The sequence below is a fragment of the Oculina patagonica genome, chromosome 1 (genome assembly GCF_052425735.1).
Source record: "Oculina patagonica isolate OP01 chromosome 1, crgOcupat, whole genome shotgun sequence".
Taxonomy (NCBI): domain Eukaryota; kingdom Metazoa; phylum Cnidaria; class Anthozoa; order Scleractinia; family Oculinidae; genus Oculina; species Oculina patagonica.
Window position 1 is genome coordinate 21,411,146 of NC_135758.1, and position 18,430 is coordinate 21,429,575.

Below are 18,430 nucleotides of genomic sequence, written 5' to 3' on the forward strand. Positions count from 1 at the left end.
CATTTTTCCCTTTTATCTTTTGTTTTTGTAAACTTATCCTGCGCTGCAGCACGCTTTATTGTTGTTTTTTAAATTGTTGTCTTGTTTTGTTGCTCAAGATTCTGTGACTTTTTTGTTTTTGTTTTAGCCCAGTCAACTTGGTTGACAGTTACGAAAACAGATTTGCCTTTGCTTGTGCGTTTGGTGCTACTACAACGAAATGTATAAGTATCTTGTTCTTTGGAGACTATGGACAAATCTTCTCTCCGGATATGGTCGCCTGGATTGAACGTCCTGAGGTTCCTAGCTATCTTGCAAGTAAGCATGTTATATCTGTTTTCGGGAGGATAATACACTAGGTAATACTTCTTGATTGGCTTTTCTTACTGTGCCTTGTGATTGGTTGAAAATAAACAAACTCACGTCACTTACTCAACTGATCAGATTCGAAACCAACAGCTGTCCATGGTTGCCACTGCCCAGGTGATAGGTTGTGCGCATGCGTGAGGTCCTGGCCAGACCGCGGGTTGTGTTTTGTGACTTCCCTTTACATTTTTGTTTTTTTCCATCATTGACTGTGTCAAATATAAACAGTATTAATTGATAAGCAACTCAGAAGTACTGTATAACACTGGTATATCAGAGGAGCCTGGAGCCCTCGATCAAATTCTCTGGAGCCCTTGGAAACCTATTTTTGTGGAGCGGAGCCCATAGAATGACTTTTGCGAGTAATTAATTATCATTTTGTTTTAGTAAAGCTGGCAAAAACAGTCCGACGTTAAACGTACTGCGCCTCGTTGACTATTTGCCCATAGTTTCTGTATACGCCCGAGGGAATTCTAGCGGACTATATTTTTTATAGAACATAGCTAGGTAAAAACTATAGAAGCCCGGTAACTCGGATGTGCGAATTGTTTGTTCAATTTCGCTGAACGACTTTTTGCCTCTATTCTCTTGTTTTGATGGTTAAATTATCTTCGGTACAGCAATTTTCATCATGCCACAAACGTACTACTTAAATGGAAGCGGGGCAGTGTTAAAGAAGACGACAGATGATCGAATCGTTGAAATTTGTTTTTTTCTTCGGAGTTGTGTACGCCACCATTTTACCGTGAAACGAGCGAAATTGATTAAAAGTCATTTATCAAAACAAGCCGGACATGAAACGCTTTAAGGTGAGGAAACAGTTTTTTGACCACAAACTGAAGGCAGAACACCTCACTTTTGTTCTTTTTAAATCGAAATAAGCGCGAATTTGCAAAACTTGCTGCGTTTTTGCCGTGAATAACTACATTTTGCGTACTGTTTTTTTTTAGTTATCTGGAAGATAGCAGCCATGTTTGTTATTGGAATCGCCTATTATCCACTCTTTGCTTGTATGGCAACTGACTACAAGATTACCGGCTCTGTGATTGGCCTCCTTTATTCTGTACTGTGGTAAGAAAGATTTATTTCAATTTTTGTTGCTTGCTAAACCTTATCCCTTTTTTTTTTACTTTTTTTACTAATTCTCCTGGCTGATCTCCTTACATTTTCTTCTATTACTACTTGGGAGAACTTGCAAGAAGTTCAAACTGGAAAACAATTTCCCATTGTTGATTATTATTATTTTGAGGTTGGTCACTCTCGGGACTATAAGTCTTATTACAATCAACTTTCGCCTTGTGGACACCCAGCTATTGCGGACACCCGCTATTATGGACAAAATCCAGATCCCCGGCGAAACAGGAATGAGAGCTATTACGTATTCTCGCTATAAGGGACACTAAACGACGCCCCTAGCGTGTCAACTCTATCGAGAGTTGACTGTAATAAAATGGACAAGATATCGAAACCAGAAAGCTCTGGCAACTGTCCTGTTATGGCGTTCTCACAGCATCTCTTCGCTCTTGTGTATATACACTTGGACTGCTTGGAGTGGGAACCGGTAAATTGTCGGGGAAATGTGACAGAATGCTTCGGATAAGATACCGGTAAACTAGTAGCATCCCATCCAAAGGCGTGCAAGAAGGGTTTGTCGCTTCATACTACGGCAACTGAAGTGAAAAAAGACCCTACAAATTCCCTATTTGTAGTAAGTAGAGTTGATCTTTGGAAGGCACGATGGCCTAATGGTTAGTGCGCTGGATTTCAGATCGAGCGGTTCAGGCTCGCGCTCGGCCGTTGTCGTTGTGTTAAGTGAGCTTAAACTAGCATACTTTTATGAGGCCGATACCGGTAATGATGCTGAAGAGTAAGCCTACGATGAACCAGCGTCACGTTTAGGAGGGAGTAAGAATAATCTTAGTTGCGTCGTGGCACTGAAACCGGAAATGTGCGCTGGCATAATGGGCCACTTGGCTCGAACATAGTCTCAATCTTTATGAAACCAACCCATAATAACGCCGGTGTTACGTGAAATATGAGGTTCATTTTATTGTAAGATTTCGACATTGTATGGCGAGACGTGAAGTTGTTGTTCGTTTCTAAGTTCTTTCTATGTTAAATTACATGAATATTCAGGATTGTTTTTCTTTGCAGGATTCTCTTCATAGCTGCTGAATACATCCAGTGTCCAAGCTATACATCTTTTGTAAGTCGCTTAAGATGAGGCATTTATTGACGACAATAAGGGTAGCACGAACGGTTTTGCCATTCTTACTCTCCAAGATTAAGTAGGGCTTTTATTGTTTCTAGATTAAAAGGTATTCTCTAACTAGGGGTATTCCCTTACCAGATAGGTCTCTTTATGAAACGTATCTGTTTCACGGCTTTCACTCTTTGTCCATAGTGTTCATTTATGGGAATGAGATCTCGAAATATTTTTTGTACGCGGCGGCTCCGCCCCGTGGTCTTAACCATTTCATAAATTATGCCATTTTCGACAGAAGAGGTAACCCGTTTGTATACCATCGCGAGGGAAACGGTGCCTCTTTCAGATTTAACCAACAGAAGGGATAGCATTCGACCATTCGGTGGGTCTGTTCGAGACATTTCAAAAGGTCCTTTTAAATACCTAAATTACAGTTTTTTTCTTCCCTTTTATGTACTCCAACTTGAGTAATCCCTACTCTTTTAAAGCAGTTTTCAATTGAGTGTCGTAAAACCAAAACCAAAGTAAGTACTCTGACCAATCATAAAAGACACATACCAACCAGTTAGCCAATCATAACTCGAAGCAAATACATGGAGCCGGCACGAAGCGCGGGAAAACGTGCGTGAGCGAGTCACGATTGGTTTTGGTTTTACTTCTGATTGGCAAAGAAAGTGGCGCAAGATTTTAAAACCAATCACGAAGCGTAGTACTGCAAAACCAAAACAAACGCAAATTACTTTCGACACTCAAGTGAAAACGGCTCTATGTACCTATAGCTATAGCCTAATAAAGGTGCGCCCTTCCGGCGAAGCCTCCCCGAAAAGTTAACTATAGCGAGTATCTCCCGGGAAGTGAACACCTCCCGTTAACGAAAACTTACGTTTGAGGGTGCCTCCTTACGGAAGGCTTAACTGTAATTGATTGTTTAACCGTGTTTAATTCCTGCTAGGTACTTCCCGGGGATGGACTTGCCTTTGAGATTCCTGTGTTCATTTGCTTGGCCTTCTTATGCCTGAGGTACTTCCTATTGTTGGCTAAAGCAATACATACGAGGTTTCGTCCAAATGCTTCTCCAAAGGTTAGTTTATCGTTATACGGTACAACTACATTGCGTCTGGTGTTTGTTTAGCATTAATATATTAATTTTAATTGAATTGGCCTGCTTAGCCACCCGCGTAGGTGCAAATAAAACAATTGGACGCTACATCATCGTCTCTCGTAGACGTAGAATGCCGACGAATATATTAAACGGAATGTTATCATAAAAGGTTCCTTTCCTTTGATATACTACGCTCCACGTTTTTCCAAACCAGCATGCAGCTGTACAGATGACGGGTAATCTCTCGCTGGCAAATATAATGGTGTTAGGGCTGTAAAATGAAATGTTTTTGTTTCAAGTGGGACTGGGCTTGTTTTTTGTATATGAGCTTGCATCAAAACGTCTTTTGTAATGACCAGAGTGTTGTTGAATCTTGTTCGTTTACTCAGGGTATTGCTGTAATGGGGATAAGGGGGTTTGACTTGATTGTTTCTCATATTATTTTGTAGGATGAGGAGAACGAGTGGATGACGTTTTATAAATACAAATACGTCGTTAAGCTTCTGGAGCCGATACCAAAAGAGTAGGTTGTTTTAGTTTTGTGTCCCTAACAAATTTCTTAAAAACACTTGCTCACCAAATGACGACTGAGCTTCTTTAGGATGAAAACTTTCACTATTTGCAGTCTCAACTTTATGTAATTGTGGAGAGAGATATACGTAACGCATATTATGCATATAAAAGCTTAAAGAGGTTTTCACATCGACCATATTCATGTTCCCAGATCACAGACAATAAGAAATGTCTGCATAAAGCTAGACCTCATTAACCGATGAAAACAATTTCAGTTATGCTTGAAAACACTTTTTTCGAATTTCAACTGGCGACGCGTACGTCAATCGATGTCTTACAGAGTGCCCTGTTTTTTTTTTTCTTTTTTTTTTCTGGCATATAAAAACGCATGTTTCAGTAATAGTCCACATGACGCCACGAGTCCGACTCATATGCGTGGTTGTCATTAGAGGCTGAAATAATGAAAAAAAAATCAGTTTCATGCACTTTCGAGGGGGTCCATGCACGATTCTTTTTCAGGAGGCAACAGCTATTTTAATAGTATTTCAATAAAAGGAGGGTTCCCACTTATAGTGTTTTTAAAGGATGTTAAGTACTCGATCTCTGGGAGAAAATAAGAGAATGTAGGTTTTATTTGTTTACATGTATTTTCATCCGGGAAGGGCAAAGATGACAGAACAAAGTGAACAAGAAATAGTACAAGTATTAATTTATTTTCTTGTGCTAGGCATAGAAACCAGGCTGTCACGGCGTCTTTAAAAGGAAGAATTAAAGGGAAATTGTACAAGTGGAAACCGGGTATGAATTAATGCATTAATTTCTTGTAAAATTTATTAACCAGCTCAGTTTAAAACGAAACTGCTGCTTTGATCCCTGCAGAGAACTCATGTATTTAAGTAGCACAAAGTCCGTACTTTATGAAGACTATTGCCGGCTATGGATTTATTCAAACTGATCAGTTCCTCGACGTCTGCATAAAGTTGTCTGTCTCTAGCATCAGGTTTTTCCGATGTTTTAAACTATAGAATGTAAAATTCGAGAGGATAATTTGGTTCTTCATTCGTGTTTGAACATTTGCTAGCAAAATCTAAACTGAGCCGAATGAAATATATGGTGCGCGTTGCCGGCTAGGCAATAATCGGAAAATACTTAGAGGAGAGAATACTTTGAAGGCCGTGAGGAACGCCGTGGGGTACCGCAGAATATGCAATAACTTTCTAGACTCCTGATTGACTGTATTTTTCAAGGCATGGCCGGATAATTAAAAATATCACTCACCTTTATTGAAAGTCCTAATAATTGATTGAACGAAACGTGGCGACCACTGTTTAATAATCGTGGCCTTGTGGAAATGGATCTGTAACGATCAAAAGCTTGTTTCATCGACTTTTTTCTTCTTTTCCCTTAGAATTCAAGTACTCAACTCGCGTTATTTGTACTTATTTCATCAGCTTTGTCGGAATTTATGAGGTGAGTTGGATATCAAACCATTGCATACAACTTATCCGTGAAGATAGCGTAATGCTGATTAGCATAATACATGTATACATAATACATAACTGTGCAGGTAGCATAATACAAGCTTAAGATTCGCATTCAACAACCTTGTAAAAAGTGCACTGCAGTTGAAGCTCAGTTATTCCACGCCCTACGAGTTTTATACAGACAGCAAAAGTAAATGGTTCGAACTTAGGAGAGACCGTGGTTCATCTGGTGTGATTGTCCAGATGAGGATAGCCCTGAAAAGGACTCTGACTGATGGTGGTTAATGTTTTGTTAACACTTGAGTGAAAGACATCTCTGATTTAAGACATTGAGGAAGGAAGGTCGCTGCTAGAGGCATGGTGGCTTGGAGGAGGAGGATCAATGGCCCGATTCTTTACGAAGAGTAAAGAGATCGATGATGATGATGATGATGATAATCTTGATATGTCTACTCTGATGTTTTACGGAACGTCAACTACCAATAACAGTCCTTTCCAGGTCCAACCAATGACAGTAATAACTTTGATTCGGTATCTAATGTGGTGAAATTGAAACAGCACATTCCACCGGAAGCTCGAATTCCCTCAAAACTGAACGGATCCTTGAAGCAATGAACGGCGAGAAGCTCCCTACCAAAGAACGGGGGACTTTTGTATAACTTTATTCTGTATATTACTGTCTGTCACTCGTATGATATTTTACAGTATGTCACTCAAAAATATTGAATAGGCTGTTTATGTAGCACCGCTTATTATGTGGTACTGCATTTTTGCGTTCTTTTTTGTAATTTAAAAACAGTTATTACGCCGCAACATTGACCCTCATGGGCTCGATTGCCAGCCGCTGCTCGGGAAAATGAGCCCGCACTTCTTCCCGAACATCAAAGGCTTTGTTGGGCGCTCATGCGTCCAGCTGTCTCTTTTCGGGGTGGATGGAAGATCAGACTCGAGAAAGCGGCGGCAATTGAGCCTGTGTTCCTCACGGAAGAAAAAAAAGCTTAAAATAAAAACCGAAAGTAAAATATATTCTGCCCAATTTTTCGTTGAAGGTTGAGGTGCAAACTTAGGCTAGAGACAGTTGTATAGTCAGCTCGGTTATTGGCCAAGTCTTCTTAATTTATTCATTTCCATTTTAGTTGCTTATAGTTTTTGTCATATTGGGAGGAGTACTTTTTCGGATACGGGAATCCATTCCTGAAAACCCTCTCGTCGATGTACGTGAAGTGAGAGAGTGGTTAATGATCGGCACAGGTATGTACAGCACTCTTGCTAAGTCATGCAGCTGCAGTTGATGAGAGTACTTCTACTGTAGAGATTAGGGAGCTTATGCGGCAACCACAACCCCGATGCCGACATCGACTGCACTGGCACTGTCCGTGTAGTCTTCAGTAGCTGAAAAGGGGCACTATCATGAACATGACTCCGAAGAGTTAAATTTTCATCTATGCTTGTGATTTGCGAGATCACTTAAAACTTATTGTGAAGCGCCATGGACAGCTAGTGAAGTATGGTGCTATAACAATGCAATTTAATTTATTTTTTTTCTAAATTTAATTTATTAAAATCTGCCCTCCCTTCGACTATTTCCTTTAATCTTCCTGTTGGTTTAATAGGCATATTTGGTGTAATAACCAAAAGTGCTGGAAACCCCCGCGATAGACAAGCGACTGCTCATCGATCGAAACATGGAATGTTTGTAGTCAACTATCAAACGTCAAACATCCCTGTTTCTACACTTCGAAGCTCGATTTTGATTCATTCACTGACTTCAATCCACAGCCACGATAGCTCTATATCATTTTACATTTATGTATGATGCTGATTTTACTCTTTTCTTCAATACATGCAGTGTCAATTTTTGTTGCTGTTGGAGTCACTGCAATTTACAGTATAATCTTGGTTGCAAATATGCTATCATGGTACAGGTCAGTAAAATATAATTTTTTTTGTTGAAGTATGGAATATATAACAACAACAACAACCATTTTATTTTGCCAAAATAAAATATTGGTGATGATAGAATAGTATGAGCTCGCCGTGCCGCCATTTATTCCGTCATCCTCTTATTTTTGTCATGACAGCCCACAAAAATGACCTGGCTCCCGATGTGTGGCTTTGTAGCTCAGCTGCTAAAGCAACGCACCCGTGTGGTGGGAATAACTGGTGCGAATCTCGTTGAAGCCCTGATTTTCTTTTTCAAGGTCCTTTTCATGGCGAGGATTGCTTGCATGTTGGTGATCAGTAGACACTCTTCTTGTTCTAATTGAAATCCGTGAATCTGATTGGTTCTCCCATTGTTGTCTTGATAGAGCACCATTGCGAGCGCTTGCTCTCAAAAGGGGAAATCATTCTTGATTCTTGTTAGAAAGCAATTCCTTCGAATGTCTACTGAAACAATTACACTATTGTTATTAATAGCCCGGCTGTGCCTCTCTGACTATTCGCTATGAGTGGCGGATCCAGACCTACAGATGAGGGGGGAGGGATCCTTCAGTCCCTAGAATAAGGGGGGGGGGGGCGCACTGGCTATGGCGCTCAAAGAAAGCGTTGTCTCCTTGTCAAAATGTTCATTAGGTCAACTTTTAAAAACTTATTAATGTTAAGATTTTTAGAGAAAAGAAAAATATTAAGTAACAAAACAAAAGCACGCACAGTTTAATACAGAAAAAAGGATTTTACGACATTACGTTTTAAAAAAACGTAATGTACTGTAGTCGTAAAGGCAAAAAAATATCGCACCTTCAGTGTAGTCAAATCAATAAATATAATTTTAGATAGGGGATTCCACACTTCAAAAGTCTTCTCTTAATGGAATGTTTTATTTTTTCAGGGGACACCTACTACGCCTTCAGCGCGGTGAAAGGAATTTTTTACCATTGCAAATCTTTAAGCGGAATCCTTCTGCTATCACGGTAAGTTCACAACTTTTTTCATGATTTAAAACATCTGTGCTTCCTCACCTGTGAAAGATCCCAAATTCCTCCAATACATGAACAACCAAACTACTGTAGGTGACACCTTGTAACTGGACACCTCTCGCAAGCGACCATGGTCGCCCATGGGGGCAAGACTGTGAAATTTGCTAACGATGCCGGAAGCTCTGACAGGACATTTAACAAGCTAGGCCATATATAATTAGGTTCAAATGTGGCAAACTTCCCGTATATCGTAAGAAACATTTTCGTTGATAACTGGAAATGCGTGAATAGATCCTTTTTGTCCAGCATTTTTAACGTTGGGCCAAAATAGCGTTAATACAATCTTATTTATTTCACGTTTTATACTGTATTTTCCTTTTTCGGCTGCTTTGGAATTCGCCTTCCATTCTGTCGTCTTCTTGATATAATTTGATCACCTATCCTCCTTGTTCTCGATTGTTCTAATTTCAGACTGCAACACTAAAATACTCAGGTTTCCAGGTGGCGTATTTGTGCTGGGGTAAGTATTCATAATTATGCCATGAATGACAAACTACTTCCCAATCTCGGTGAGGAGTTACATCATTAAATATAACAAATTTTTCCCTAAGCCCTCTCGGCCTTTGTATCGTAGTCCGAAAACGAGATAATGGTAAGAAAACGGTGCTGACAAAGCTATCAAAACTGTATATGTGCAAATAACTATTTAGTATTAGCATCTGACACCACCATATGACCCTTGTTTACTTTGATGTTTGTAAGGTATTTCGTCAGATCTTGTCATGTCAAGGTTTGGTGGAAAAATCGTACTGAAACTCATCAAAGAAAATTAAAATGGTGATTTAGTTGGGAAGTAGAAAGAAAAGACTCCTGATAATAACGCTTGAGGAGTTGCGTAGTAGAACAATAATTACCTTAACCAATAATTGTTATGTTACAATGCACGCGTCGAATTGAAGGATTGGTGTTCTGTAGTACTAGTATGACGTCACATTACATTTTCAGCCGGAAGCTGATGAGGCACATACAAAACTTAAGAGTTCTCCCACTTTCGTATTTGCACCGGCATACTATAGGGTACGACCGTTTCGTTTTTTTTTTATTTTATAATGTGAAAACAACAAAAAATTATGTAAGAACATTAAATTCTAAAAAGTATTTTTTCTTTTAAGGTGTGACAATCGCCGTTTTGACGTTATCTTTAGTTGGTTTCGTGGTTGGACAACAGATTATTTTACCGATGGTGGACGGAAGTTTTGATTCCTTTGTTTGGACAAAGCTCAGGGATCTCTGGTAATAGTGGAAAAGGCTATGTTGTTCACGATGGCCTTGGACAATAAATCTAGTGTATCGAGTTTGCCTTCGATCTAAAAATAGTTTTGTACTTCTAATATGTGTAGCATTGTGACATATCTCGTTCAGTCAATATTTGGGCAAATTTTATTTTAGTTTTTACGGTCATATGACAGAGGGCCTCTGCGAGTATTATTTTCTGTTATGCCCATTGTAACGTAGATTTTTTAATTTTACCAGCATTCACAAGATTTATGGGCTCAAATCCCATTGAAAGCACAGCTTATCACAATGTACTTTTACTTGCGTGCTCTGCATTTGTACCCGAAGATGTTGCAGATGTTGTAGATTACATACAAAATGAAGACGTGCTATATTTATCTCTAAATTTACGATCTCGTGTTCCTATTTCAGGCCCGCCGTTCTCATTTCCTTTGTGTTCATGTGGATCCAGTTATTATTGGCCAAATACGTGTTTTTAGTTGACAAGGATACCACGCTGGCCTTGGATAATAGGTATGCCAAACATTAAGGAGTGTGAACTATTCTTGAAAGACCCTGAAACAGTAATGACTCGAGCTCTGACGTTGAGGATATTGACACTGAAGATTAGTCAAAGGATACCAAATTGAAAACAAAAAACAAGATACCCGTGTTCAGTGTACTTGTTGTGATTATTTTATGATTAAATGCAAATAGTAAAACAAATTCTTTTCGGCACGACATTCAGCGAGTAGTATTTGAAATGATCGTCCCCTTTTGCTGCAAATGAAATAGTTGCCCCGCTATTATTTAGGGAAATACGGTAAGCATTGCTTCGAAAGGCTGTTTATTTTTTTTTTCGTCCAGTTATAACGTAAATTAATTTTTGATAATTAATTAAAGTGTCTAAAACTTCCCTTGCTTCCTTGCTTTTTTTTTTTGCTGGTGTTGTAGTTGTTGATGTTTTTCTTTCGACATTTATTTGTTTATCCTCGTTTCGTCAAACCACAGAACTAGGAACAGGCTACAAAGTAGTATAATTTATCGTTCTAACGTTAAATGTCACTTTCTTTTCTATTGACTATAACTTAACGGACACAGATTTTTTGGTGAAAGAATGATCTTTCAAATGTTTGAATCATTTTATTCCCTTGCGTGATCAACATTTAAGTCAAAAGCTTGGAGAAATTATCTTGATGCACCAAAAACATCTCAGAACTAACATTTAAATACAATCAGTGAACATAATTTTTATTTATTTTTATTTTTTTGTAATTGAAAAGAACTTGGTTTTGTTTATTCACAGGCGCCTGTTTCATGTCTGCACGTTTTTTCTGTTTTTCTTCAACATTTTCCTTGGTGTCGTGTCTTGTCTAAAACGTATTTTGATTGGTGCTGTTCTTGGAGTGATGTTCCTTGGACGGACGCAAAAAAGTGTCATATCACGTGACTTCGAGCTGATGGATCCAGGTTATATTAAAACACTTGTTTTCTCGAAAACTGTGTTAATAACTGGCTGTAGTAATCTGTTACAAAATTATCAATTTAATTGACATTTTTATCTTCAATGCTGATCTTATTTAATTTCGTATAAGTTCAGTTTTTACATCTCATACTTATAAACTTTATATTGACTCAAAAATGGAAATTTTCCTAACCTTCGACCAGGCGTTCTTTTCTTCGAAAGTGAGAAGGAAAAAAGAACGCCCTCCTTCCTCGGAGTGATACGTAGGGAGTGAGGGCATGACCTCAGGTTAAATTTTTCTTGGGTAATTTATTATCCACAATTTGGCAATGTGTCATGTTTTGGAGGTTTGCTGGATTGGGAGAGTGGGAGGGGTATCTACAGATTGACGCCTAAGTTAATTTGGGACACAGTTGGTGGTTTACTAAATTAAGGTTAAATAAAATTGTTAACTCTATGAGTTTCTATATGTGCAACATGTAAGAACTCGACGTGTGAGCATACATGTAAATAGTAAGCGATTTTCAACGTAGATCCCAAAATATATTCATCAGGAGCCGTATCTGTAAACGTTTATTTTCTTTTCAATAAAACCAACATCAAAACAAACGGATGCCGAAAGAAGGGTTAATAACCCGAACAGTGTGCGCTTTGGACGCTTAAGCGCGAACACCAGTGAAATTGCGTCGTTACTTCTACTATTTTGAGTATCAGTGACACAATGCGAATAACATTTCTTGGCAGGTTTTAACGCATATGTGGGATATTTGCTTTTGGAGCATACCCATGCCAATCCAGTACTGGTGACATTTTGTCAGCTACTCATCAAGACGTTTAATGACAGGCAAGCTTCTGAAAACGGAGAGTGCTCTACTGAGACAAACCACATGGTCCACAGTAACCCGTGTTGTACAAGTAAGTTTCCTTTGAATTCATTAATGATTAAAAAAAGTAAAAGTCTGTGTCCGAGCTAAGTGCGACTAGGAGTATTGCTACTCCTCCCTGGATGGGATGCTAGTCCATCGCAGGGTTACCACCCAGCTGTAAATTCAACGGTACCCATTTATACACCTGGGAGGAGAGAGGCACTATGAGAGTAAAGTGTCTTGCCCAAGAACACAACACAGCGCCCCGGCCTGGGCTCGACTGGGAGTTGAGCGCCCTAACCTTTAGGCCACCGCTCCTCCCACTACTTAGTAATCAACATTAGGTGTTCATCCTTTTTGTCTCCTCATCAACATGACCTCCACCGTTATCGTCATCATCATCCTTATTCTCGCGGAGACAGTAGCATCATTGGTGGACGCAGCCTCAACAGTAGTAGGCGAAATAAACCTCTTTTCAAAATGGCCGAAACAATCTATATATTATTCTTTTTTCTTCATGTTAATAGGCCTTCATGGCCTCGTTTTAATCCAAAAATTCTTTTGACTTCTGGAGATGCGATCGAGGCCACGAAGGTCAATCAACATGAAAACAAAAGAATAATGTATTTTCCGCCATATTGGAAAAAAAAGGTGTATAGGTCTTACGTCATTTTTTGTTACTATTTTGTGGAGTTGTGCTAAGATCTGAAACTGTGCGTACATTTCCACTTGAAAGGTTTGACCTCGCTCTGAACGAGGAAGTACCGTAAGGCTTTTCAATCCTTAAGAGAGAAGCAATGGGTTTTGATCTTTATCACGAAATATCGTCACACAACCATGGCCGTAACTAGTTCACTTTTATTACAACCCACTCGCAGATTTGCATTATTGGCGCCTGTATTATAACTGAGGGGCAAAATACGCAATCTTATCTTCTAATCTTAGCTGCGCAGTTGTTTGCATTACCAGACTACATTTAATATGACTTGTGAAGTAAATTTAACAACTATTTACGACCATTTTTTTACATTTTATCTCATTGTGGCTTTCGCTGCCCGCTTAATAATTCTTGTAACACAATCTAAGCTCTATAGTTATTGTAAAAACATAAACTTTATTCCATGAAAGGATACGACCGAACGTTAATAAAATCCTTTTTCGTTTTTAGATCATAAAGTCAGTATAGAGCTTGATAGCAATTTACACAGAAGTAGCTCCCGCCGAGTGCGCAATCGATGGCACTTGCTCTATACGCTACACAACAACCCTTCACTTCAGGAGCACCGGCGACCAGACGCGTTCATTCAAAAGTCACCGTTTGCAGCTTTTCAAGTTATGTTACAAAAAGGCTTGGTGCAGTATAACCAAGACGTGGAAAATGTTGAAGGAAGCGGTGCTGAGGACATCAAATTGTGATTAGGATTGAGCCGCAGTTCAAGTTACAGATCACAACTGATCTGGAGCTAAACTGTTAACGTGAAAGGGTGGCTTGATTCCTGGAGAATCATTTTTAACTTCGTGGCACATTGTGTCTGTAAATATTAAGTTATGATTCAACAGGCTTGATTATAAAGACAGAAGAAGCTGGAATTATTCCTGGAGAACCATTTTTTGCCTCGTGGCACATTGTGTCTGTAAATATTAAGTTATTCAGTTCAACAGGCTTGATTACAAAGACAGAGTAGGCTAGAATTATTCCTTGAAAATCATTTTCAGCCTCGTGACACGTTTTAGCTGTAAACATCAAGTTGTAATTCAACTGGCTTGATATCGATTCCGATTACTCTCGCCACAGTTCTGACCTTCAGCTCAACTTGGACTTTTGCTGGCGAGTAAAGCGACTTGATTATGTCTTAAAGAGGCTAGCACTAAAAGTACGTTAATTTCGGGCCTAGTAGTATATATTTTCTCCACATAAGTCTTCACATTGCTAGTTAACCCTATTCAGACCGGGCTTTTTTGGATCTTTTCAGACGGGGGGGGGGGGATTCCGCCCCCCCCCCCCTCCGTAACTTCCAGAATATTTAAGCAATCACAATGAAACTTACAGGATATATAGTATGTCCGAAAATCTAACTTTTAGTATACGTCACGTGGGATGATGACGTCACATCACGTGACAATGACATCATAATGCCAAAACAGCCGCCATCTTGGATCCACCATCTTGGATTTCGAATTTTTTTCAAAACGTCAGAAAATCGGCCAAAATTACTGGAAAGTACTCAAAATCAATAAAAGTGTGCTTAAAACCCGTGCAAAGGTGAAAATAATTGCATTAAAGTTATTTTTCATTAATAGAAACACGAAAATTTCAAATTTGGGAAAACATGCCTGTCAAAATGTCGTTGCCATGGTGACGTCAAGTTCCTGACACAGCAACCGATCCTACCAATTTATTTCCAGATAAATTTAAGATAAAGTCGGAAAGTTTGGTAGCGTTTGGTAGAGTATTGAAAAAGTTAGTAGCGTTCAAAGTCAGCGCGGGCACTTTCTGCCCCCCCGGTCTGGATACGGTTAAAGAAAAAGTAAATGAGGCGGGCGAAAAGGAAAATACAGTGGAGTCTCCTCTGGTTTTTATCCAGTTGCTTTCTCGGCCTTTTTAAGGGATACCGCCTGGAACCTTGCTGTGCTCGCCGGTGGTAAACAGCATATCGGTATGAAGCGCAGGAAACGATAGACAAAATCGATCAGTGAAAATGCGAAAGAGCTCTTGGTGGCATGTTCATTTTCTTGCAAAATTTGTTTTATTGGGGCGCTCATTTTGCCGCCAAACTGAGTTTAGAAAAGCTATGTTCATTTTAGAAGTTTTTGTGCGTTTTGTGTGATGCGCGTTGGACTAACAACGCCGTGAAACCTTGATAATGAACTGTACTCTTGTACGTACTGCTGCCTCCATTTTTTAGGATGATTTTAGATAACTGGTACCTTGTTGCTGAGCTATAACTTTGTGATGTGTATTAGAAAAGTCCCTAACAGTACGCATCGGGAATACATATTCAGAAACTTATAAATAGTTGTAAAATTGTGGTATTACGATGGTAAACATGAGAGGAAATGGCGTCGAGCTTAGATGTTTAAGAATTATGTAGATTTAGGGTAATGTTTAAGGGCAATTTACTTGCCTTCCAACTGAGCGCAGCACGATAGTTTCTTTAGAAACTATTAACTTCGTTCATTTATAACATGTAGTCTACTACAGTAAGGGCAGGCCCTTCTGTCATATTTATAGTTACACTACATGTGGCTGACAGTGCCGGTAGTCTTATGCAACACGGATGTAAAGTAGATTATATTCAGTGTATTTTTAATATGCAGTTTTTAAATCTTTTAAATATTATTTCATTTATTCTATTTCTAAATCGTTAAACACTTATTACGAGCCTCTGGCTCGGGAGGCAGGGAAACTACTCCCCGTGTACTTGACAGTAAATAAATTACCTTACCTTACCTTACCTTACCTTACCTTACCTTACCTTACCTTACCTTACCTTACCTTACCTTACCTTACCTTACCTTACCTTACCTTACCTTACCTTACCCTACCCTACCCTACCTTACCCTACCCTACCCTACCCTACCCTACCCTACCCTACCCTACCCTACCCTACCCTACCCTACCCTACCCTACCCTACCCTACCCTACCCTACCCTACCCTACCCTACCCTACCTACCCCACCCCCACCCCACCCTACCCTACCCTACCCTACCCTACCTTACCTTACCTTACCTTAACTTACCTTACTTTTAACGAGCCTCGTGACATGACGAAACCTCATCTTGGCTTCGATGGGACAATCAGCCGGCAACGAACCCTTTTTTCGCTCTCAACAAAGATTCACTATATTTTTCTGAGGAATAGAACATTGAAAACACACTTGTTGCTAATTTTTGGGCACTTTCGTATGATATTCTTGTAGACGACTGTCGTGATTCTTGCGAAATTCTGAGCACTTCTTGTTCTACTCGCCTCAAAAAGATTGAAAAACGGATGACGTGACATGAGATTACGTGACGCAGAAGAAACGTACTGCGGGTCGTGCTGCGTGGATCCCATGGTTTTTTTTTTATGTGTGTCCTGAAACGTTCACTAAAACACGTCTCATGGCAAGCGTAACTGCATGTATCTCATACCTAATATCAGTAATATAATCTCACTTCATTTGCCTTTGATGTTTTCTTTGTCCATAAGAGTTGCGAAATAGGTCATAATAGCTCGTGCTCTATGTGGGTAGTAGACTTTCTCAAAGTCCTTCTACGCGCGGTTTAGGTATGTCACGTACGAAGGACTTTTCCAACTTGCAGCGCGCCAATTTTACCGACCCAAAAACGGGTCGGTGAATAAATTATAACCGCGGCCAATCAGAGTCGAGATCTCAAAGAAAGTGTCATTCAAATGTAAATCGACGCTTCTTCACGCGTCATTTCTTGTCACGTCGAGGTCACATCATGCGAACAGCGAAGGAAGCGTTGGAAATTGCTCAACAGTTCACGGGAAACGAAGAGTTAAAAGAATATCAACAACATGTCATAGAAGCGTATCTCTGCGGAAAAAATGTTCAGCCTTCAACGAATCCCTCACAACGTTTACTTTCTTCTGCTTTCTTCACGATCATCTCGTTTTTGTCGGCACAGTTTCTACAAATAATATTTGTAGTAAGTTTAGGTTCTGCGAATTGCCGTCCGGCGAGGATTTCCAGGTCTAAGCAAGCCTTGTTTTCCCCCCTGGGCCAATCAATATTTGTCTGTAATCGTTTTTACGACTTCCTTAGCGCAAAGAATACAAATATGCTTTTTCGAGCAAGGAGAAATCGAAATTCGCGTGATCGTTTTGGTCGGAGTTGACCTTGCGCTCGCTACTTTCCGCCCTCACAAACAAGTATTCTTGAAACTTGACTCTTGCTAGAAAAGTCACGCGCTCGCAGAAACACCGCCCCCTGATAATTGATACCTCTTGCTTTTGGCGGGAAACTTGATTCAAAATCCTTCAAGCGGGACAAGTCGCCCTCTCGCGACTTCGTCACTCGCGGTCGTCGCTTCGCGACTCACTGCGCGTCGCTTCGCTACGCGTGGCTCGCTTTGCTCGCCAATAGAGGGCGACTTGGTGCAAGTCTATGTGGGTAGCAAATTAAAGGGTTTTTGCGTGAAAGGGTTTATGGTTTAGTCCGTAACGCGTGAAAATAGGGCAAAAATAAGACCGTGACGCGTGAAAAAAGCTAGAAAAGATACATGATTCGTGAATTCGGCTGTTTTAAGTATACGTGATACGTGAACTTGGTTAAGATTTGTGCGTGAAACGGGATCACGATCTCCCCTTTGCTCCCCTCCTCTAAGGCTTCGTAATGAGAACTCTTTTTTTATCTACCAGAATTTTTCCCAGAATTTAGTGTATCCTTCGATCGTCCGAGCACTACTTGTTTCACTCGCCCCAAAAAAATAACCAGAATTAAGTGTAACCTTTGATCGTCCGAGCACTTCTTGTTTAATTCTACTACTCCCCCCCAGCAAGATGAAAAACGGATGAAGTGACATGGAAAGACGTGATGCCAAACAAAAGCGTGTTGCATGGATTCCGTGGGAATTGCTTGAATGGTTCATTGAAAGCTTGTGGTTTCAGGTTTCCTTTCGTGAATTTCTATTTTTTACCACCAGAATAAAGTGTATTCTTTGACCTCTTTTGCAATTAGGAAAATTCTTTTGTGAATAATCAACTTGGTTCCCTATAAGAGAGAGACAATGGAAATGAGGTTGGAGAATAATTTGTTTTTGATTGACATGTGCTGAACGGCGTTTTAAGCGCGTTTACTGTTAAATGCATAAATTAATTGCGCTTAAATATCAGAATGGAGTGAGTGAGTCACGTGACTTCGAGAATGATCACTAAGGGTGCGTTTCTTTGGGAAAATCCAAAATTGGATCATTGATCTCAGATCACACGGATACTTTGCTCCCAAAGAAACGAAGAATCCGAAAACGGATTTTTTGCCATGACAACCCCGTAAACACATTTCGCACAGAACATAAAATATCAGCACGAATTTATTTTTCGTCGAATGTATCCTAGCTAAAATAATTTAAGCATACAAAATCTTTTACAAAAACCACACGTCGAAGTAGATCTTCTTTAGCGTTAAGCACAATGTGGCGAGAAAGCATCTGAAAGCGAAGAATGATTGCGAAATGATCAGTGCAAATTTAACTCGTGACAATTTCAAAAGGATACAACTTCCGTAGGCACACAGTGGCTTTTCTAGA

At 39.7% G+C, this 18,430-nt stretch overlaps 1 protein-coding gene across 1 annotated transcript; it reads left to right on the top strand.

Annotated features, from left to right (window-relative positions):
• Window positions 1–122: 122 nt before the first annotated feature.
• Window positions 123–15,528, top strand: LOC144638250 (stimulated by retinoic acid gene 6 protein-like; the record flags this gene model as incomplete). Its single annotated transcript, XM_078497504.1, has 16 exons — window positions 123–297; window positions 1,296–1,416; window positions 2,500–2,551; window positions 3,504–3,632; window positions 4,103–4,176; window positions 4,894–4,964; window positions 5,575–5,636; window positions 6,787–6,901; window positions 7,500–7,575; window positions 8,481–8,562; window positions 9,040–9,088; window positions 9,741–9,861; window positions 10,276–10,377; window positions 11,150–11,313; window positions 12,053–12,223; window positions 13,343–15,528. Coding segments are annotated over 16 exons (1,812 nt in total), but the record flags the coding sequence as incomplete, so codon positions are not given.
• Window positions 15,529–18,430: the final 2,902 nt, after the last annotated feature.